Below are 24,456 nucleotides of genomic sequence, written 5' to 3' on the forward strand. Positions count from 1 at the left end.
CTAGCATAATGTCCAAGAATTCCATTTTTTTCGAGCTGGTTTGATGAGTAAATCCTTAATTCAGCTCATTTTTGTTTAGGATTTCAACGAACTCATCTGCTTCCTCTCTCGTGCCCTTCCATATACAAAAAACATCGTCAATAAACCTTTTCCAACTTTTGACGTGCTTTTTGTACAGTTCATGGGTCCCGACCACCTGCTCCTCCCACCAGCCAAGGGAGAGACACGCAAAGCTGGGGGCGAAGCAGGTGCCCATCGCCGTCCCCGTGATCTGTCGATTTATCTGATTGTCAAGGATAAAGTATTTCTTTGTCAGACATATGAGAATCATATCAATGAGAACTTCTGTGTGCATAAGGTAGGAGATCGATCTTTCACCAAAGTAATATCTGCATGCCTTTATTCCTAATTCATGAGGAATACTAGTATATAAACTAGTTACATTTAGACTAAGCATCAAGCAGTTGTCATTCCATTCCACATTATCAATCATACATAAAAAATCCCCTGTTTTTTTAATGTAGGACGGTAATTTTTTGACATAGGGCTGTAGAAAATAATCTACATATCTCGAGGTATTTTCCAACCCCAACCCTCTGGATGAGACTATTGGTCTCCCCGGGGGTTTCCTCATGTCCTTGTGGACCTTCGATAGAAGGTATAGGACCGGTGTTTTCGGGAATTTACAAAATAGGTATTCATATTCATTCTGTTCCACTATCCCTTCTCCTTCCATTCCTGCAATTTTTCATGATATTCCTTGTTAGATGTGTCATAGCTAATCTTAGAACTTTTCTCATACTGCCTTGTGTATATGTATATAGATATATATATATATATATATATATATATATATATATATATACACACACACACACAACTAGAAGACCAGAAACCTGGCGTTCGGTTTATTACAGAGAGCTCATTGCGGGAAGATACTCAACCAGATATAGCCATGGCTCTTCCCCAAGGCTACATCACTGAAAGATGCGACTGGTAACACAATAAAAGGGAAAATTTTTCCCCCGTAAAGCTTACTAGAAGTGAGGGTATGCAATTTTCATTGGAGTTCTGTACCACATTCACCTAGTCAGGCATCCTATAATATCGCCTTTAGCCCGGTAAGCGAGTTCTGCTCAGCACTCCCAAAACTGTTTGTGGAATTCGGCCTTAAAAAATCACATTTCACATTGCAAGGGGAACATGCACTTCAATAGTAGCTAACATTGAAAACATAAAAAATCTCACGTAGGAAATGGCTGCAATCCAAATGGTTTAAATAGTTAAGCACCCCACTCATGAACTAGACCACATATTTGACCCCATTTTTACCAACACAAAACACCTTTCAACAGACATTCCTATTCCTATGTGCTGGTCTGGCCACCACCTATTTCCCTTTATGCTGAGCTTCTCAGGGCGGTTAGAAAAAACGACCCCATCCTACCAGACTAAAATGTTGTTGCTCAAACTTAGATGCCACAACATGGGAGAGCTCTCTAGTAGAATCTACTCCATAAAGGGAAGGAATGATTGATAAGATATAAAAAGACTTGAGCACTGGATCACAGATTCTCTGGACGCCTCAGTCTCTTTTAAGCCCACTGGAGCAGGACACCAGGGAGGGTTTTCAGCCAACTTTATACAGCCAAAAGAGCATGGAGAAAGTCATATGATGAGCCAAGTAAGACATTATACAAACAATCCATGAAAAATAATCAGTATGCCATAAGAGAAGGCAACATAGTGTACTTTAGCAGCAAAATGGAAAATGCTCCAAACTCCTCAAAAGAACTATTCAAGGTGTCCAATACTTTCATGAAGCCGGCAAAGACCTAAAGAGGGCCTACACCCTCTGATGATCAATGTAACATGCTAGTAAATATTTCCTGGGGAATGTGAACAACATCCTACTAACCCTCCCCACATACTCCACTCAAAATATTTCTAGTACAGACATAGTAATACCTAACCTCACATTAACTACATTACCCCAATTGAGTACTGATCCTACTAAGGTGACCCCTAAATTCAGTCAAATCCTGGTCGCTCCTTTAGCCAGCTCCCTCAGACATTTTAGGGCAAGGAGGAAACATCATCTTTCATGAACTTAACACACCTCCTCAATCACTCAGACAACCGCATGGTACCTCGGACATGGTAACATGCTATGGTGAAACCTCTTCTAAAAAACCTACACTGGTCCACTACTTGGGGAGACCTACCGCCCCATCTCACTTCTCCCTGGGGTAAGCAAGATCCTGGAAAAAATTATGAGCCAACATCGGAACAAACATCTTTCCACCTTCCTGGAAACACACAACATCCTACACCCAACTCAAACAGGGTTCAGACCCGGTAGCAGTACAGAGACTGCCCTCTTAACAGCAACAGAGAAATTGAGGACTCTTCTGGATCAGGGGGTTCAGCAATGGTCTTACTTGATGTAAGCATGTCCTTCGACACAGAATAACAGTCGGTCCTTATCCAAAGATCAAAAGAGGCTGGAATAGGCAGCATTGCCCTCAAATGGCTATCTTAAGTTTCTAGACCAGAGAAGTTTCCAAGCCCAAGAAGATTCCTCAGTTTTCTCAAACCTATACTTAAAATGCAAAGAACTCCAGCGATCATCATGAAGTCCAAACCTTTTTAACCTTTGACATCCTCTGGCAGATATAGTACGGAGCCATGGGTTCGCACTATTCTCCTATGCAGATGACATCTCACGGTCTACCGACATCAAGTACACCTCCCATCGGATTAATACATGTCTGAATCACATCACCAACTGGATGTGAAATAGCTGTTTAGAATTGAACACAGAGAAAGCGGAGGTCCTGGTTTTAGGAAATAAGCCCTGACTTTGGAGTCAACTCGCCTGACCAGCCAACTTAAGGCCCTACTCAGCAGTAAAGAGCATAGGTGTTGGATAGACATAAAACTATCCATACAAGTCCATGCTAAGGAGTTAGTAGTGTGTTACTTTGGACTTCTCTGCACCCTAAGAAAAAATACTAAGTTGCTTCCAGCACCTACACGGAGAGTGGCCGTTCAGGGTCTACTTTATTCACGTTTGGATCAAGGTAATTCCCTGTACCTATATAGTCCCAAATACGGAACCAACCAGCTGCAAGTAGTGTCATGTGCCTGAGTTAGGCTGGGTAGTAATTAGTATCATTCTTGCATGTACACAAATCCTTTTTTCCTAAAGTTGCCTTCTCTTTACCACATTACGTTTGACACATTTTGCATTTGGGATGCTTGGACTGGTATCTCAGAAACACTGACCTTGCTGACACATAACACTTCATGAGAATTCTATCACACTGCCTTGGTATTAGTACAAGGCCTCTTACGTCCATAATGCAAATGTGTTTAATTATTGCATCCATATGGCGACACAGCTATCTGTAGTGGTTAGCCAATCAAAATCTCGGCCCAAGGCAAGGATGCCATTTTCTAAATATAGCCTTTTGTTTCCTAAAATAATTGGAGGAGACACTTCTGCTGATCTCGAAGGGGACCCTGCATGCTGAAGCCTTCACCTAGCAGCTGAATGACATCTCAGTGAGGGGCGTCCAATTTGTGACCAAGACGGAGGTCATACACTCTTACCCACTAGGTGAAAGGGTTAGATCATCCAGAAGGGGGTTTTCTTGGCAGACCATACATTCACACCTAGACACATAAGTTAGGGTTAGCATCATAGGGGTACGCTCAATTGTTGTAATCTTTTTTTATGTATGCATATATAACCTGTATTAACAAGATGGTGGAACTCTTTGTTTTATTCTCTGTATTGACACTCATAACTTTCATCTGTTTCGGTCTATTAATCATCGCAGCCCATATGTTTTATACAAGAGTCACTACGGTTCAATAAATATTGAAAGCGCCCCTCTGTGTATTTTTTGTATATTTCTCTGAGCGAAAGAATGCACGAGTGACTAAGTGATAGTTTTAAGTCTGTCACCACGGTTCCTGAGGAAACGGAGTAGTCCTGTTCAGTGGTTGCCAAAATTGTGTGCTCCCTCTTCAGGTTTAGGGAGGCTAACAGTGGCACTGCAAGCTAGCTGCTCCAAGGGTAACATATCCTATGGGGGTGCATGGAATCAGTCTGGCACCATCCTAGGTTTGTCAGTCGCAAGCGTGCAGTTCCTACTGATTGGTGGAAACTACATGACAGTAGTATAGAATGTGGTGGCTCATATACTTTTCAGTGTTTCTAAATGAACAGATGCAATCCCCACTGTGGCAGCGCTTCACTGGCTACCAATCCAAAAGAGGATGCAATTCAAATCTCTGTTTGGTCTATCGGGCCATTCATAAAAAAGGCCCCTCGCTCACCCAACGTCTTGTAACTCACTTTGTGTTGAACTATTACTTGCACTCGGAAGAGCACAAACTACTGAAGTCAAGAAAGCAAGAAGTAGGGGAAGTTCTCTCACATTTCTACCCTCCAAACTGTGGAATGCGCTTCCTGTCCACATCAGGCTAAACCGCTCTGAAGTGAGCTTCAAGAAGCAACTCAAAGCTGATCTATTCTAGAATATAACAAACATCAAACACAAAGAGCTGAGGTTTACCAGCGTTGGAAGGCCCATTGGGTAGCCATGCACTATACAGTTCCCAAGAAAAGAACAGACTAGAATGTATACTCGCAGCATTTTAACTGGCCAGCACAGGTGCATATCTGCTCATGCAGCTATGTCCTTACATGTCTTATAATGCACCCTGCCTTAGGGCTGTAAATCCTGCTGTAGGGGTGACTTACAAATATTACATGCAGGGTTAGGGGCATGGCATACAGGGTGTGTTCTATGTCGTGTTATCACTTTTTAGAACACCTTGTCACGCAGCCTGCAGTGGCAGTCAACATGAGTTTGTTGCTGAATCCCTTGGAGTGGCACACTTTATGCTGCAGCTCTTAAGGACCCTCCTTAAGGTCTATGGCCTAAGTACTAAGGGTATCAATTACTAGGGACTTACAGATGTGCTGAAGCTCCGGCCAATTAGGGATTAATTGACCAGTTACCTTGTTTTGGGAAAAGAATACTGCTACTGGAGTGCCCCAGTCAAAGTTGCATCAAATACGAGGCATAAAGTGGGGGGGGGGGGAACTATTGCAACAATAACCCAGTTTCCTACATTACCCAACACATTTGAAAGTAACTGTCTAGCCAAAGAAATGCACACATTTAAAGCTTCAAAGAGGTAAAAGGCAGGGGAACAGTTATCATTTTTTTTAACCGACTGAATGATGAAAATGATGTGAGCAATCCTTAATTTTCACTGTTTATGCACGAATACTAGTAGTGAATTGGTACATATTTGTGATCACAAAATCCAGCAACTAAAGCTGTCCTTTTAAGTGATATGTGAATATGTCTTATTTGTAATAGTATGCACTAGTCCACCAAACATCCACCAAGTTATCTTTCACTTGTCTTTTTCCTACAAAGGGGGTAAAAGGCTGGTTAAACACTGGAATTCATAAAAAATATTGTTGCAAGTCAAAAAAGAATATCTAGATTTGAGCTCAAAAACAAAAAAACTATCATTGCTTTTTTAACCTTAATTTTGGTACGATTTAGCTGATGTACACCAGGTAATGTGAACATTTAGCATATCATTTAATATTGTTTCAGATGACAAGTGTTTGAATTAGCTGAAAATAAGCAATATATCTTTCCTGTGGCCGGAAAAAATGTTTAAAATGTCACTGAGCTCTACCCCTCTTGGCAGACGCTCTCGCTGCTTGCATTACATTTTAGCCTTCTGCAGTTCTTTGGTTTGGCTTCTTATGGCACTTTTGGCTGTGGGATATTTGCATAAACTATGCTCCTTTCAGCAAAACACCTTCAGTCTGTAAGAATTATAAAGTTATATTTGTGAAATATTGCTTGTGCACTAACACATTTTTGTTTTTTAATACTTGGAAAAGACTGCCACAGAAAAGAATACAGTGTTCATTCTAAGTGAAAATAGAGAAGCTGATGACCAAGTGGACTCTCGTCTTCAGTGGCAGCTAAATCTCCTGACACATGTGGAGAATGCTCAGAATGAAATAACCAGCAGGATGGACCTCATTGAGAAGGAAGTTGATGGTAAATACTAATTAAGCACAATGTTATCTGAGTTCTGCCTTTCTTGTTGCAATTACTATGAATACAATATAAGTATTATAATAAGTTTAATACGGAATAGCTGTTCTTAGGTTATTTTGGCATGTTTTGTTTGGTTATTTAAGCATTGGGATCTTCATTGAAGTTCATTGAATTAAGTTCAAATATAGCGCATATGCCACCCTACGGGTATCCTGGGGTAATTGCATGAGCCATCTATTTACACTAAACTGTATTTCCTCCCCACTTCCTGGAAAAGGTCATTAGTTTACTCCTAACAAAGTTTTTCAGGATCAGACGTGACCCCCCACCCCTCCTTAAAGTAAAAAAAAACAGGTGAAGTGTCTGGAAAGTAGTTTCTCCATGGGGTAAAATCTTTCCCCAGAGAGGAAAAAAGGTTTAATAATTTGCACTTAGTCTTCAGATTTTTGCATGAGCAAATATATGTTGGACATTTGTCCATGCAAAAATGTAATTTTTATATGTTGCCCCTTTTATGTTAATTACCCATTATTACTTTTTTTTAAATATGTGCATGTATCAAACATGTTTTATTAAATTATGCCTTAGATAAATGCACAATAGGGTAGCAAAAATGCCTGTAACCTTCATCTGTTTTTCCAGTTGCAAATATTTGTTGAGAAATTAAGTTTTGAATGCAAGCAAATTACAAACGTTCATCAGAACTGACTCCAAACATTATCCTTTTTTCAAGTTGCAAATATGTGGTTTTATGACTCAGTCTCCAATCTTGCTTTCATCCTTCTGCATCTACTTGCAAACTATCAGGGATTATTGCGGGGACATTATAAACAGCAACAGATAGTTATACTTTGCAAACATGTGCAAACTTCTTTGGAACCATGGTCAGTAGAGCCAGATGAACTTACAGCTCAAATTGTTTTCCTGAGTGCTCGTACCTGAACAGTAAAGTATTTGCATTAACACATCATTTATGTAAAAGTTTGATAATCTTATACTTTTGGATAAATATCTTGCCTAATGCAATCCTCTTTCCAACAGCCATATTATGACACTGTACCTGGCAAAAAAGGGTTTGTGCTGCACAGGGTTGGGTCTACTTGGCTAGGGGACGAAATAAACAAGAAGACTTGTCCTCGAACCCAAACAATATTTCCTGGGCATAAAATGATGTGAATTCCCTACCCCTGCTTATTGTAAAAATTAGACCAAACTTGATTCAGGTGTAAAAAAGAAAGGATGCTTGTAATAGGTTCCTCCTCCTGCACAACCCTTATAAAGAATTCCTCACAGATGTACTCTGTATAATCTCTGCAGTGGTAGGTCTGCTGTGTCAGGCTTGGAACCAAGCTGCTTCATCGAAAATGGTGTTTCAGGTGCAAAAGGTGTTTTAGTGAGATCTCTTAGGCCTTTTATACAGGCCTTGTGGTAATCAGAAGTTACTATGCTTTCATGCTGATCTGGAAAGCCATTGATGAGACTGAAGGATGCATGGTTTGTGTGTTTTTGTGTGTGTTTGATTGTATGCGGTTGCCTTGGAATTTGTGCAGTGTTTGTATTTGAAATGCTTTGAGTAAGTTATGTGAGAGTAAAGTGAGGGAGTATCATGTTTTAGGTGTATGCCTGAGTGTGCCTAAAGACTTTCCGTTTTTCTCTCGGTCATTTAGCATCAATTGTCCTTTGCCAGAATATAATGCTTTTTAATTCACGCATTACAAGCCAGATGTCTTATGATTGCTTGCCTGAATGTTTAATTTGTTTCTTTTAAGATGTGGTTTGTGAGATTGCCATTGATATGGAGGCACTTCTCCAACTATATGTCCTTAGCTCTGTGTGGTGCAAGAGGTCCATTTGGGGTGTGCTGTTTGAGAATGACTGTCAAAAAGGCAAACTCTTACTTACCCCAGTGTTGTGCAGAGCTACAACTCTGTTAGAGAGCCTCCCCGCCATTGTGTAAATGTGAAGAGTGCAGTCTGAACTTTAGGCTGCAGAACACATCTTGTCGGCTGTCGTTGGTACAGTGGCGATGCTGGGAGATGGAGCCGGTGCAGGGTTTTGCAGTGGTGGCAGCGCCTGACAGGTAATGGATGGAAATGCCAAACTGGTGGGAAGGTATGCATCAACTACAACTGCCAACCAAGAAGGTGTCAGTTTATACAGGGGTTATGGCTTCCTGCCCTGTTTCAGAACAATTACCCTTTTGTATAAACGTCAGATTTCAATGAATGGGGATTGCTGAAATACACAGGCTCTTCTTCTCAGACAAGTTGGGTACCAAGAACTCCAGAGGTTACTGAGAACTATTAGAAGAGGGAAAGCTTGAGACTGGCTGAATAGTGCATACATAAAGATAACCTTTGTTCTTCTCAAGATCCTGAAACGTTTCTTACGGAGCTGTACCCTGGGATGGAATCCAGAATCCAAAGAGTTTTAAAGCAAGGCTTACCCTTTTGTTCTAAGGGAATTGTTCAAACTTATCTTAATGAGTAATTTTCTTTAAGGAGGAAAAAGACTTTGGCCTGTATAGTGTGGACTTGAAGTAATATTTCCATAAAGTCTAATAATTCAAAGAATTATATTGTTGACTGTAAAAAGAAGACACAAAGGAATATCTTTCACAGTGTGAACACGCGTGAATGTGAATTATTGGTGCATGTGCACCATGACCTTATAGGTGAGACTGAAAAGACAATTTGTGGTTTTAAAATTTGTCATAGACTGCTTTTGGATGTAAGATGAAAGCCGACATACGGGTTATCAGAGTTATATTGGTCATGTGACAAGGAGTATGCATAACATTGAATGCGAGTTGTATGGAGATTTTGGATTTGAATAATGGAAATAGTAGGGTTATAACTATTCCCCAAAATCACTTTATATGGTGTTAAAACGTGCTTACTGAGGATGGGAAGTCGGCCTTGGTTGTACTGTAAAATTAAACCTGGATTGGTTAGGTTACTGTTAAAGTGGAGCCTTCTATTGGTCCGACCATGGCTTGGACTCAAGGCCATGTCCATTTGTCACTAGTATTTCAGGGTCTTAGGCTGCTAAAGGATAACAGTATATTGTGTGACTGTAGTGAAGGATAGAGAATAGCAGCGCTGCACATTGTCGATGGAGAGGAAGGATTCAGGGCACAGACCCCTTTCCCTTTAATGCTGTGATTTAAGGGTCTTGACGTGCTAGGAGATGATGATGTGATATGGCGGGTGAAAGTAAGTAAAAGGAACATATCATACCATGAACAGTAAAAATGTAGCCAGTCAGATTGATTAGTACCTCTGTGGTGGTTATAAAAGGGAGAGGAAAAGTAGGTAGGCGTGCCAGTAAGAGTGAGTAAAAGGGAACGTTTCATGCTGAAAGCCATATTTTCCTGTTATACTGTTCCTTGATTTACCAAGTCCGAAGGTATGTTTGCAAACCTGTTAATGATGTTCCACTTACACTTGTATTAACAGATAAGTAAATTTCACACTTGCATTTAAGATAACCAATGACTCATGCTCGCTTTCCCTGCAGCGGAGATACAACCCAAGTACTTCACACCTCCATCTCACTAGGTTCAAATTATTTATTTATTTATACTTTTGGCCCTATGGCCACTGTTTTCCCATTGGAGTTGGGCAGCAACTTTAGAGTACTTCCGAGCTCTTTTGTTCTAAAGGGGATGGATGATGGGGAAGAATTGCTATGGATACAATAATGTGAGCTTTACTTTGTCAATACTGATTTGTTTCCCAACAGAGTCAAAGAATAATTCTGTGTCCAGTGTAAAGAAATATGTCTGTTGCCTAAGAACCCAATCTACATTCAGCACAACCCTCTACTTGAGGACTTATTTTGACGCATATTTTGAACTGTAGATTCCTCACATTAGAATACCCCCCAGGTGCCAGATTGGATACGGAAACGTTTTACAGCAATGCTCCTGCACGCCACAAGGTGTTGCAGTGCAGCTCCAAACAGCCCTAGAAGTGATGGAGTGGGCTCAAGGCACAACTTGAAGTTGTGTGACAAGTGCACCCAGAGGTGATCCGGGAGATGAAGCTGTATGTCTCCAAACATAAGGAGTCATCTAGACCTTCCCGTCAGTCCTATCAGTCTCCCTCAGCTGTTCTCACAAGAGGTCTGCATCATGTTAAAAGTCCTCCAGAAAGTCCAAAACAAAGTATAAATGCAGAACTAATGCAAAGCGGGTCTCAAACTCATTGCGCCACTTCATATCCACAGAGGCGGTGTGATAGAATCACGATGTTAACTGGTCACCTTCGGTGTTTCGAAGATCTACACCGATTCCCCAGCTGACCCTGAAGTGCCTTGAGTGTCCCTGGCCATCGCAATGCCAAAGCAAATCAAGTTCTTCAAAGGGAGCCTTGCTGTATATATTTTGTGCTGTTCCAGCTCTCTATGGTGCACCTTCGGGCCCCAGGGATCTATAGGTGCCTCCAGTCAGGTTACCACCGGTAGGTCCTTCCTAAGCACCGACTGACCCTTCCTGGGAGGGTGTAGGATCCAATATTTCTTTAAAGGATCGCAATCCTTCACGCACGAAAAATGGGTCATACCTGATGATATCTGCCACATGTCCCACCCTCCATCCGATTGACTTTCAGAGGAACACCTCTCTATTCTGCTGCAGAAGGTGCTTTTGCTTGATGTTGTTATTCTTGTCCTTTACTTGTGCCGAAAAAGGACAGAGGCCTCTGAGCTTTATTGGACAATTGAGAACAAATTGAAATGTTCATGTTGGCTTGGATCTTGGACACTCTGGACCTAGGAGACTGGATCGTGTCTTTGGATATGTAGGATGTGTATTTTCATATACCTTTCTGCAGTCTCACAGGCATTACCTAAGATTCAAAATTGGTAAGGAGAATTTGCAGTGCTCCCCTTTGTCTGCACCTGACTCCTACAACGAGATTGACATTCATTGGGGTTAGTCTAATGAGAGCAAGTAAGGGTCTCTTGTCCACCGCACCAAGTCTGGGACGTTTGTGCTATGATCTTAGTTCTCTGTCCTGGATTTGACTAAGAGCAGTTCTAAGTCTTCTTGTCCTCTTAGTCTCCTGCAAATTCCTGGTCAACTGCACCAGGTGGCACATGTGGACTCTGCAGTGGAACTTGAAGTTCCAGTGTGTCCTGCACCAAGGAAAACTAACAGATGCCATCTAGATTTCAGAAAAGGCGGCTCACCGTCTGCAGTGGTAGCTAGTTGTAAACAGTTGATTCTGTCAGGCACATCTCCCTTCCCCATCCAAAGCTGATGGCGATGGCGAATGCTCCACTGCTAGGTTAGTGAGGATGTCTGTTGAGGGGGAGATCAGGGGACTAATGGCTTCCTGCGGAAGCCCATCTCCATATCTGTTTGTTGCAGTTGGAGTTTGTCTGGTGTTGAAGACCTTGCTGTTAGCATCAAAGGGAGGAAGATGCAGGTTCTCATGGACCACACCACCACCATGTGGTACTGCAACGAGTGGAGTGGAGTGGAGTGGAGTGGAGTGGAGTGGAGTGGAGTGGAGTGGAGTGGAGTGGAGTGGAGTCGCAGGAGTCTCTCTGCCTTTGTAGATGGCCAGAGCGTCAGGAAACTCCTCTGAACGCCAACCACCTGCCGTTATCCTTCTGTACCTGGGGACGACAACCTAAGCCTGAGGCATCTTGCGAACCATGAATAGAGTATGCATCCTGAGGTGGTGCAAGGCATCTTCCTACAGTGGCGAGAACCCTGACTAGATCTTTTTGCCACCACCCAGAACTTGTAGTGTCAAAACTTTTGCGAGTTTCCACAAAGAGACTTGGTAGGAGATAATCTGGCAAGAATCAACCACAGAACTTCCTCCCTCTGACTCTCCTGTCCCAAGTTCTGAAAAATATCTGGAGCAACCGAGCTCAAGTCATTCTACTGGTTCCAGATTGGGCCAAGAGAGTATAGTACCCGGAAGTTCTGTGCAAAACCATTTGACCTCTAATTATCCTCCAACTTTGAGAGTATTCCCTGTTCCAGCAGCAGAGCAGAGTCCTTCACCCAAACCTGTGTAATGTACGCCTCCATTCCATGGAGATCGAGAGGCACAGTTTGTTGTGTTTGATCTGTCGCAGGAAGTGGTGGCTGTCTTACTCGCCATTCTACAAAGTCAGTTTAAGCCAGGCATTTCGGCAGGGTTGTGGCCTGGTGTGGAGTTTACAAGACCGGCCCCTTACAAGGCAAACTCTTGGCTGTTCTCCTATTCATTTTGTCTTAGTTTCAGCAGGTCCTTTCAGTGGGCACTTTTAAAAGTTTGTCAGCTTTTTCAGTCTTCCTACTTTTACTGAACCGACCGTCCTTGTTTAAATCACCTGTAGTGAGGCAGTTTATTAAAGGTTTGAAACTCATATTTCCTCCCAAACAGTTTGTGAGGCAGAATGCGGGATGTTAGCTTGATTATGGGGTTTTTCATGTGTTTGCCCTTCAAGACTATGCACAGCTACTCGATGCATCTTCCAATTCTAATGATGGTCTTTCTCATTGTGATCACTTCAGCTCATCACGTGAGTGAATTCCAGGTACTGTCAGTGTAATCGCCCTACACCACAGTTTTTCCGGACAAACTGTTGCTGAGGACATGGGTGGCCTTCTTGCCTTAAGTTGTGACTCTGCCGCAGTGGGCAATCCATCATCTTGCCAGAGTTCTTCACAGCTGTACCCCAAAAGGGATTTAAACAGTTTACATTGATTGTACCAAGGAGCACCAGCTGTACAGTCTCCTTTTTCTGTGCTTCTCTGAGGGTGAAGAAATGGAAGGCTGTGTCGAAGAGGACCATGTCAAGGTGGGTAGTCCTCTGCATGAAGATCTGCTACACACTGACTAACTAGTTAGCTTCAGATACACACTTTATGGTAGATTCCTCCCCACCCACCTACCCACCCATTCTGTGGAGTGGCCCCTTTTTAACATCTAAATCGGTCCTAAGTTGATAATCTGCACACTGGAACCAACCAGTGTTTCATTATTCAAGTCTGAGGGCACAGAAAGAGTTCAATAGGAAACTGCTGACAGCAAGCAGGGTGTCCCTTCTGGAGTAGTATGGAGCCGCCCAGTGCCACCTAGCGGCACACATCTGTGAAAGTTTCCAGATCTAGTCTAGGGAGTATTCTGAGGAGAGCAGTCCGAAATTAGATGAAGTATCCACCAGAAAGAACGTTACTGAATGTAAATCAGTCTTCTCATTGGAGTCAGGTGACCAGAAAGGTCACAACTGGCCCATTCAGTTTTATTTGTAGACAATGCCAGATGCCTCTATATAAATAAAAAAGGAAGGGTGTGTTAAAAATAAAGCGCCCGCATCCAAGGATCTACCAGTTGCAGTGAAGATTTGCTGATGCCTTTCTAACCACAGCTTGCCATGTTCTTCTTTGTAACTCTTGCAGTCCATCATACTGGTCAAGAAGTAGACATTTAGGATGCCAGTTTTACCTCTAATCTTCCTACACTTTTCCCAGTAAGAGTGGATGGCTTCCATGTGGCCCTAGAGGTTACATATGTGCGCACCGTAAAACGCAGAAATCACAGAATTTTCATCGTTTTTGAAAGTTCATCATTGCAAAATATGATTTTCTTTCAAAAGTTATGCCCTGATTTTATCGAATTCAAATCAGCTTCCAACCTTTTTTCCCCAGATACCTCTTTTTCAGGAGATTACTTTCAATATGTTCAACTTAAACCAAGCTCTACGGTATTATGTAGACAAGAGAAATGACTTGACGCAATCCAAAGGGCTGTTTGACAATTTTGGGGCTGTTTGGGCAAATTCAACTAAAAATTGGTGGAAAGAGTCCTGTTTCATAACATGCTTCCAGAAGGCAAACACACTTTATTAGGTAAACCCAAGGCACAGTTGACTAGAGGAAAAAGCAGTACTGCTGCTTTCGTGAGGAATATTTCTAAGGCTAGTAATTGTAAATCGGTCACCTTAAAGTCCGGTCATGTCTGTGGTAACACTTTTGAAATCTGACTCTTAAACAGATACCTTGGTGGGTCACATTTCTCATTGTGATCTATTTACATAGATTTAGCTGAATGCTTCTGTCCTGCTTTAGTTCCAATATCAGAGGTAGAATGTATTTAACCGCTATCAAGTTTAGCTGTTTATGGATGTAAGAGAGAATCACATGACAGAAAGGAAAAAGTTATGAAAGGATAATCCGATTCCTCCATCATGGATGTTTTCTTTAAATCCATAAACATCCCACCTGCTTCCTTGTGGTTCTGAAATATGGCTTGAGCTTTGTTTTGCCACGGTCTTTTTCAAGTTTTTCCTTCGAAATCGAACTGCTTGTCTGAACCTACGACTTAGGGTGTAGCAGCTTCTGGTATTCGTAAAGGTGCGCTATTAGTCTGCATTATATATCTTCTCACTTTCAATCATGTTAAAAGTTTGATGTTTTTAGTTATATGTCGGCCTCTGACCGACTTGGCTGATGAATTCATTTTGGAAAGAAAAAAAAATGTGAGCTACTTATAATCATGTGTTTTTTAAACTGTAGCTTTTTTTTCCTTACCTGAAAACAATAGATTATAATAAAACCGTGTAACTGGAATTCAGCAGTTGCTTGGCGATACTTTGCTGTTTAGGATTCAGAGATGATATTGATGACATAGAACAGGTAAATATCTTTGCCATTCACTTAAGACCTTCCTCTCCGATGAAGAGGACTAGTGCACAAACTAAGTTTACAAATTTTAAAATTCAGTCAAATATACTTCAACATCCTTCTTAATATTTATCTGCCGGGGGAAAATACAATCAGAAAAGTGGCTGTTATGTTGTGAGCTATTTTGGGTTCAATGTCTTCATGAGTCTCTTCGACAACTCCTTTGGTTGGTGACCAAAAGCAGTTCTCTATTTCTCACAGATTTCTCACCTTCTGAATACTTCCCAATGCGTCAGACTGGATCTGAAATCTTTTTATTACCTCTGTGTGCCACCCATTGTTGCTGTGCGGTTCCGCCGTGATGCTGTCTGCTCTGAAAATGATATGCAAAGCACCCCTCCAACTCACTGACGTCCGTTAGTTTTTTTTCCATCTTCCTTTCCACAACACCATACACGGATGCCAAGCACCCTTTCATCTCTTTTCGAGACATGTTTATCTCAAAATTCTAAATCCGGTGTAAAAGGGATCATTTTACCCAAGACAACAACGTTTAAATCTTTTTTTCATTGAACAATATAGTCAAACACACACAAAATAATTCAGAACTCTATATATTCACTTAATCTTAGTATCTGACAGACTTCTAGCTGCAGATTCCTTAACGTAGAATTATCCCCAGACGTGACTGAACCTGGAATTTATTTTGCCACAGCATCTCTGCGCGCTTGATGACGCACTGCGTGACTACGCCCTGACGTTGTCCACGTGCGTGACGTCAGAGAGGTCACATAAGTCCCACCCCGGTGCACTGACATCAGTTTTCCTTCTTTTCCGCGTGCAACGCGGATCCGGAATGTGTTCCCTTGACATGTTTTCAGGCCTTCTTTAACGTCTTGTGTTGGGTTGTGTTCGGGTTTCAAGTAGTGCACCTCTAAGTCAGATGTCGGCGACTGACCCTCATCCTATCTGTATGTGGTAGTGACCAAAGGAAAGGGTTTTTAGAAGTGAGGGGAAATACTAGGCGCTCAGCTGGCTATCTTCGCAAAAGGTGTTGTGGATAAATAATTAAGTGAAGGTGCAATATAGGGCGAGGGGATGAGCCCTATAACCCCTCAATGTGTAAGTTGCAAAACAACCTGCAAAGTGACGAACAGAACATGCCCTATGCTCACTACAATGGGAATCAAAATATGGGTTTGTATATTGTATAGTCACAGCATATTCATAACACAGTTTCCAAGAAAAAACACAGTTCCTTTTGAGTGAAGAATTCTTCGTTTAATGGTTCTTCACACACCAGCCGACACGTGTTTCGTCGCAAACGGAATGTAATTTCCGGGACTCCTCAGGGCTTTCGGATATGAAAGGTATAGTTGAACGTCGCAAAGCCAGTGATAATTCCGACCCGGCTTCGCTCAAGACCGGGTGTATATGTAGAATGTTCACGTCTGGGACCCGTAAGTTTCGGGTGTAATGACCTGGTGTTTTTTAGATATTGCGGTAGCGATCTGCCTCTGTGATAAGATCCTGTGATGTATGGTAGGGATAGAATGGGTCCTCCACGGCGGTCCTTGATAGTGTTGTAAGGATCTGTAGCAGGCTGATTCTTGCTGAGACACGTGGAACGAGTCCGTTCCCGTGTCGTAGAAAGCCCCCAGGTAGCCGGGACTTGCAATCTCCTCAGTGCTGCAGCTTCGGACGGGTGGGTCGATCGTGTTCTTGGTAGTGGCAACTGTGTTATGAATATGCTGTGACTATACAATATACAAACCCATGTTTTGATTTCCATTGTAGTGTGCATAGGGCATGTTCTGTCTATCTGTATGTGGTGTTTGGGCGAGCACCATGATTGTATGGACTGCAACGCGTGTCAGCATCTCAAGCCGAAGTCCTGGCGGGAGTGCCGGATGAAGTTGCTTTCGGCCCGCTTGTCCAGATCGGCCTCGTCACAGTGTCCATCCCTTACCTTGGAAGGGTCCAGAAACCGCCAATTCCGACTACGCTATGGCTCTGCTGACTTCTGTAGTAGGGGATCTCTGTGTATAGTCATAATCTAGTGAATAGTCCCGCCCATGTGCGTGGACCCCGGCAATCAAAAATAATCTCTTAAGTTGTCAAAATCATGCAGAAACTGCAAAGACACTTAAGAGAGAATTTAAAGACAAATAATGCAGCCTATATCCACAGGCTACACTGTCCAGTACTTCAACTAGAAATTCCACCAAAAATCACCACACACAGCCCAGCCTGCCAGTTTCTATCATAGAGAAACCTGCCTCCCCCAGTCCCAGACTCAGGAATGATAGAGAGGAAGGTAGGGACAGACAAGCCCCATAGGCTGCCATTATGTGGCTTAAATAGGATACTGTGCCTTTAAGAGAACTTTCCAGACTTCTCCCAGTATCCCAGAATGCATAGCAGGTCCAACTTACTTTCAGTTCTTTTTTCCGGCTCCTGCTTACAGGACCCTGGCATTGAGCTCTCCCTTTTTCAAGGGTTTATTGAATTCGTTTTTGCACTTTTTGACTTTTAAAAGTGCTGTGATTACTGCTTGGTGTTCTCTTCTCACCCTTGTGCTGTTTTTTAGGCGTTTTGGGGCTCCGAAATGCCTGGCCTTTTTGTTAAGTGCCCAGCATGTGAGAGGAAGAAGGCCAAAAGCGACCCCCATGATGTCTGCATCGTGTGCCTTCCAGAAGATCATGGCCCTGAGGAGTGTGTGATCTGCCAGCAACTTTCTGCTAGGACACTCAGGGACAGATTGAAGATCAGGCTGGCTGGCCTGGAGGATAGGCGCCAACGTGCTGCAGGTGGGTCTGGGCAGCCTGGGAGGGATCCCTCTGCCTCTGCTGAGGCCCCTGGGGGGCTCCCCGGGGGCAGGAAGTCCAGCCAACGATCCCATTCTCCGTCGACGTCGAAGGCTTCGACGGCGACGTCGAGAGGGATGACGACGGCGTGCTCCCCGTCTCCCCGGGGCTCCGGGTCGAGACGGCGTGACGACTCGACGGCGAAGGAGAAGCCGACGTCGAAGCCGCCGTCGACGTCATCGTCTTCGTCGACGTCGAGATCTTCATACCGACGCCGAAGACGCAGGGACGTGCATCGGCGCTCGCCGTCGAAGCGGCACCGACGCTCGCCGTCGAGGCGACACCGTCGGTCGTTGTCGAGGCGACACCGCCGATCGTCGTCGAGGCGACACCGCCGATCGACGTCGAGGGGCTCCTCGACGTCGGGAACATCAAGACGACGACGGCGATCGACGCCGAGGGCGGACCGCCCGACGTCGGAAGGACGACGTGAGAGGTCGCGCAAGAGGGGATCGACGTCGAGGAGTCGACGTTCGACGCCGAGGATGAGAGGGTCGACGTCGAGGGGACGACGTTCGACGCCGGAGTCCAGGAAGCGCCGTTCGACGCCGGAAAAGCGTCGTTCTGCGTCCAGCAGACAGCGGTCAGCGTCGAGGAGTAGGTCTCCCTCTCCCAAACGACACAGAGGGGGCTCTAGCCCCAGGAGTCACGCCACTTCCAGTGGACGCAAGAGGAAGAGGTCGCCTGCGGATGGGGATGGATCTCCGCACCCGTCCCCTGAAGGTTCACCGGGCTCGGTGTACTCGGAAGTGTACACTCCATCTCGACCCGGGACTCCTCCTCCTCCACCCGTACCGAAGGAGGACCCTCCGCCCGTGCCACCACTTCCTACGGAGAATCCTGCTCCACCTCCGGTCCCACCGCATGGGCCCGCCCCGCGGCCGGTGGTGCCTCCGCCGAGGTCCGCTTCACTGCCTTCACTGCCTGTTCCTCCCAAGGGGACCCCGAAACCGAAGCCCCGGGAGGATCCAAAGAGTCCCCGTGAGAAGCCACGGAAGACCCCTCCTCGCAAACCGAAGGAGCGCCCTAGAGCTGGCAGGTCTCGTTCTCGCTCTAGGCGCAGATCTTTCACGAGGTCGAGACACCGCCATAGGAGGCGCGAATCTCGCTCCCGCACGAGATCGTCTGGGACCAGGGACTATTCACCTACGCTGTCGGGGTCGCCGGACACCAGGGTGTCCCCGATAGATGACCTGGTTGCCTTTCAAGACGTCCTGTTGAGGGGCGCGGCGAAGCTAGGCATTACACTGACAGTGCCTACTCCGAAGACGTCCGTCATTTTCGAGACTCTACATCAGAGGCACATGTCTCGTCCCCTCCTGCCCTTGGTGCCGGGCTTGGAAGAGCCGGCTATGGCGCTGTTTCTCACCCCGGCTGTGACGAGAGCGGCCCCGTCCAGACTACTGAAGAAATACCGGGCTCCCGACTCGGATCCGGCCTTCTTGAGAGCGGAGCCTCCGCCTGACTCCGTCATCGTCACGGCGGCCCGCAAGCAGCACTCCACCACCCCGACCTCCACGGTTCCCCCGGACAAGGAGTCTAGGTGGATGGACTCGGCGGGGCGTAAAATCTGTGGGACTTCCGCGACATCCATGAAAGCGGCGAGTGCCACGGCTCTGTTGGGGCGTTACGACCGCGCCCTCTGGGACTCCCTCGAGCGCTTTGCGGAGCATCTACCTCGGGAGCAGCGTGAAGACTTCATGGAGGTCCTGAGTGAGGGGATGCTGGTGGCCAACCAGATAATCAGCGCGGCTGCGGACTCTTCCCTGTTGGCTGCTCACGGGTTCTGCCACGGGATCAACCAACGGCGCCACGCCTGGCTCCGGCTGACGTCCCTGAAACCGGACGCGCAGCAGAGGGTGGCCAATCTGCCGTTTTCCGGGGAGACCCTCTTCGGGAAGCACGCAGATGATGAAATGGCCCGCATGAAGGCGGAGGCCGAAACACTGACGGCGGTGGGCCTGGAAAAGCCCAAGGAAACCAAGAAGCAGTACCGCCCGTTCCAACGGCGGTTCGGAGGGCAAGGCCGAGGCCGGGGACAGGCTTCGGGGCACTCGCAGCAGCAGCAGCCGTTCCGTAAGCCGTTCCAGAAGCGGCAGAAGGGCAGAGGAGGCCAGCAGTCGGCTTTGGCGCCCAAGGGCCAGGCAGGGCCTAGGCCCTAGGAACTTACTTCCCCCGGATCCGTTACCCACTCCGGTAGGGGGAAGCATCCAACTTTTTCTGGCAGAGTGGAGAAAAATTACTCAGGACAAGTGGGTGCTGAATATTGTTTGCAATGGATACAGTCTTCGGTTCACCTGCCCTCCTCCAGCGATTCCCCCGGTCAGCTCGCAGTTTCAGCTGCGCGAGCTTCAGGCGGAGGCGGATATCCTGTTGAGGAAAAGGGCGATAGAGGACGTACCTCTGTCTCAGAGAGGAAGAGGTCTGTACTCCCGGTTCTTTCTGGTTCGCAAGAAGGACAAGAACGAGTTCAGGCCCATTCTGGATTTGCGACAGGCAAACAAGTGGATTCGCAGAGAAAAGTTCCGCATGCTGTCGTTGCACCAGATCTACCCTCAGTTGCAACAGGGAGACTGGCTTTGCGCTATAGACCTACAGGATGCTTACTTCCATGTGCCCATTGCACACAAACACAGGAAGTTCCTGCGGTTCCAAGTCGGCACCAATCATTATCAATACACAGTACTCCCATTCGGACTGAAGTCTGCACCGAGGACATTCTCGAAGTGCATGGCGGTGGTAGCGGCACACCTGAGGAAGAACAAGGTGTTCGTCTACCCGTACTTGGACGATTGGCTGATCAAGGCATCCTCCTTCTCGGAAGCGCGAGCACACTTCCAGAAGACGTGCGTTCTCTTGAACAAGCTGGGGTTGCACATCAACATGGCCAAGTCTGTCCCGACTCCGGTCCAATGCATACAGTACTTGGGAGCCTCCATCAATACGCTGTCAGCAAGCGTGTCTCCTTCGGAAGAGCGACGATTATCACTCCTTCGGAAGGCTCAGGCTCTTATGACGACTCCATCTACAACAGTGAGGACGGTGTCTTCTCTACTGGGATCGATGGCCTCTTGTATCTTCCTGACGCCGCACGCACGGCTGCACATGAGACCGTTGCAGGAGTGCTTGGAGGATCAGTGGGATCAGAGGAAAGGATCTTGGGACGACAAGATTCGCCTGTCGCTGCATGCTCTTCAGTCCCTGAAGTGGTGGTGTTCGGCGGAGAATCTCCTCAGAGGGGTTCCCTTTCACAAGGACATTCCCACGCAGACTGTCGTGACGGATGCGTCTCTTCTGGGATGGGGAGCGCACTCCGGGACTCTACAGATTCAAGGCACGTGGTCACCGATGGAGGCCACGTATCACATCAATTTCCTGGAACTCAGGGCTGTTCACTTGGCGCTGAAGGCCTTTCTTCCGTCCTTCCAGACCAACTCTCTGCTTGTACAGACGGACAATACCACCACGATGTATTACCTCAACAAGCAGGGGGGCTCGAGATCGCGCACTCTGTCGCAGGAGGCGCAAGCGATCTGGCACTGGCTCCTAGCCAGAGGACTGACGATAACGGCCACCCATCTACCAGGTGTGCAGAATGTTCAGGCAGACGCACTGAGCAGACTGCTTCAGGAAAACCACGAATGGGTCATAAACGACGAAGTACTAGGAGAAGTCTTCGCAAGGTGGGGAACTCCAGACGTAGATTTGTTCGCCACCGCCGAAAACAGCAAGTGCAGAGACTTCGCCTCCAGGTACTTCCAGCAAGGGACGCTGGGGAATGCGTTATGGATCGACTGGACGAACAGCTTTCTGTACGCCTTTCCTCCCATTCCCCTGATTCCGGCGGTGCTCATCAAGCTAGCCCGGTCCAGGGCTCGGATGATACTCATCGCCCCGGAGTGGCCCAGGCAGTGGTGGTTCACGGACCTACTTCACCGGTCTCTTCTTCCTCACATCCGGTTGCCGTGCAGGCCGGACCTTCTCACGAAGTTCGGGGGACGGATGTTACACCCCAACCTCTCGTCTTTGAGTTTGGCGGCATGGCTCCTGAGATAGTGCAATATGGCCATCTGAATCTGCCCGACGATTGCATGGACATACTGAAGGAGTCCAAGAGACCTTCCACTCGGACTTCATACGCTTACAAGTGGAAGAGGTTTTGTATCTGGTGCCAGTCTAAGAACCATGATCCTACGACCTGTAAGGAAGATGTCATCCTTCCTTACCTTTTACATTTGGCGCAGTCTGGCCTTAATGTGCATTCCATTAAGGTTCATCTGGCTGCATTGACTGCCTACAGGAAATGCCCTTCACAGACTTCCTTTTTCCAGATCCCCGTGATCAAAGATTTTCTGGAAGGATTGAAGAAGGTATTCCCTCCTGTCAGGCTTCCCTCGCCTTCATGGGAATTGAATGTGGTGCTGTCCAGATTGATGAAGGAACCTTTTGAACCTATTCATAAGGCTTCGTTGCAGCACCTGTCCTGGAAGGCGGCGTTCCTCGTGGCCATTACATCGGCCCGCAGGGTGAGTGAAATTCAGGCGTCGTGTTGTAATGAACCTTATACTGTATTTCATGCTGCTAAGGTTGTTATGCGTACTCACCCTAAATTTCTTCCCAAGGTTATTTCTGACTTTCATGTCAACCAGACTATAACTTTACCTACGTTCTTTCAGAACCCTTCATCCCCAGCGGAGAGGTCTCTCCATTCTCTGGATGTTAGGAGGGTGTTGAAATTTTATCTGGATAAAACCAAAGATATCCGTAGGTCTGACCAGTTGTTTATCAATTATGGATCGGTCAGGACAGGTCTTGCGACCTCTAAGCAGTCCATCTCTAGGTGGATTGTGTCCTGCATACAATTGTGTTATCAGAAAGCTAATAAGACCTTAGGAGGTAAGCCTAAGGCTCATTCCACCAGGGGCAAAGCTGCCACGACGGCTCTGCTCCGTAACGTGCCGATTGCTGAAATCTGCAAGGCAGCCACTTGGAAGTCGGTTCATACCTTTGCTAAGCATTACTGCCTGGACACTGACGCCAGGGCAGACGCTCAGGTTGGACAGGCTTCGCTGCGGAATTTGTTCGCACAATAGTGGCATTATGTACTTATTCTCCACCACCGCTTAGTTGTGGGGATGGGCTTGCCATTCTATTCACTAGATTATGACTATACACAGAGATCCCCTACTACAGAAGGAGTAGTTTCTGTCCTGTAACTCCAGTTCTGTAGTAGGGGTATCTCTGTTATAGTCATAAGCGCCCTCCCTCCTCCCTGGTGGAGAATTCTTCATGTGAACAATGCTGCAGGTCTGGCGTTTTATACGCCTTCAAAAAGAACTGAAAGTAAGTTGGACCTGCTATGCATTCTGGGATACTGGGAGAAGTCTGGAAAGTTCTCTTAAAGGCACAGTATCCTATTTAAGCCACATAATGGCAGCCTATGGGGCTTGTCTGTCCCTACCTTCCTCTCTATCATTCCTGAGTCTGGGACTGGGGGAGGCAGGTTTCTCTATGGTAGAAACTGGCAGGCTGGGCTGTGTGTGGTGATTTTTGGTGGAATTTCTAGTTGAAGTACTGGACAGTGTAGCCTGTGGATATAGGCTGCATTATTTGTCTTTAAATTCTCTCTTAAGTGTCTTTGCAGTTTCTGCATGATTTTGACAACTTAAGAGATTATTTTTGATTGCCGGGGTCCACGCACATGGGCGGGACTATTCACTAGATTATGACTATAACAGAGATACCCCTACTACAGAACTGGAGTTACAGGACAGAAACTACTCCTTCTATGGGCCCCCTCCTCTTCTTGAGACGTCTGCGGATCCCTCGCCATGCGCAGGGCCTTCCGCAGACTCGCCGGCGGTTCCGCCCCTGGCAGCGACGCGTTCAGCTTCAGGTTTTGGAGATGTGGTGTCGTAGAGGTGCAGCCCTACAGGGTTCTCCTCTTTGACCCACGGCGCCCCTGCCTCGCCGCAAAACCCCGCGGGTTCCCTGTGGTGTCGTAGGAGGTCGCCGGGACTCATGGTTTGTCCCGAGTCCCCCTCGGTCCTCTGGGCAGGCGGCTGTCTTGCCGGAGGCCGAGCGACTTATTTCCAGCACCAACGGCTTTCCTCCCTGGCCCTGGCGGCGCTGCGGATGGAGGCCGGGACCCGGTGCGCCTCCGCGAATCCCTCTGGGCCCTCTACGCAGGTGGCTGCATCGTCGGAGGTTGAGTCAGTGCCGTTCATTAGCCGCTCCGGCTCCGACCACGCCCCTTTCTCCTAAAAGGCACGTGGTGGTGGAGGTCGACTCAGCACCCCTGGTGTTCACCTCGGCGTCGATCGAGGAAACACCGGTGCCCATGACGGACTCCAAGGCGTCGGGTCGTCGACTCTTCAGATGTCCCTTCCTCTCCGGAGGTTTGTCATCTCCTTGTCTCCTCTTCACTGGAGACTGGACACCGCACTGTTGCTTATTCCCCGGCGACTTCCAGGGCGGGCTCTACTCCATTTCCGCGGCCTCAGCCGCCGGACCCCCTCTTCCGCACCTCGCTGTTGGATGCCCAGCAGACTTCTCCGTCTTCTCTGGAGACGCCTCAGGCCCCTTATTCGTCCATGGGTCTTCCATCCTTCAGGCGTTAGCCGTTTCTTCCTCAGGCTGGGCTCGGGGACGGGCGGCTTAGTTTGCAGCCTTCACCCACAGAAGAGTTGCTCTCTCCCCCATGACGCCCTACGGAGGCGAGTGCAGCCTTTGTCCGGCGCATTTCCACGGTCGCTGGCATTTTGCAACTGGACAACCCGGTCACTCCTCTTCCTACGGTCCTTTTGTTGGAGGTTCTCCACCAGGGTTCTGGTGGAGGGGAGCGTCTTCTTCC

General features: G+C 46.7%; 1 protein-coding gene across 7 annotated transcripts in view; it reads left to right on the forward strand.

Moving 5' to 3' along the window:
• PHF20L1 (PHD finger protein 20 like 1) overlaps window positions 1-24,456 on the forward strand; it is a 648,585-nt gene that overhangs the window by 609,517 nt on the left and 14,612 nt on the right. For all 7 annotated transcript variants that reach the window (XM_086966240.1, XM_086966239.1, XM_086966235.1 and 4 more), the window contains one exon: window positions 5,945-6,107. In XM_086966240.1, the coding sequence (XP_086822366.1) occupies window positions 5,945-6,107 (163 nt within the window). The remainder of the gene's footprint in view (window positions 1-5,944; window positions 6,108-24,456) is intronic.

The sequence above is a fragment of the Lissotriton vulgaris genome, chromosome 4_1 (genome assembly GCF_964263255.1).
Source record: "Lissotriton vulgaris chromosome 4_1, aLisVul1.2, whole genome shotgun sequence".
Classification (NCBI taxonomy): Eukaryota; Metazoa; Chordata; class Amphibia; order Caudata; family Salamandridae; genus Lissotriton; species Lissotriton vulgaris.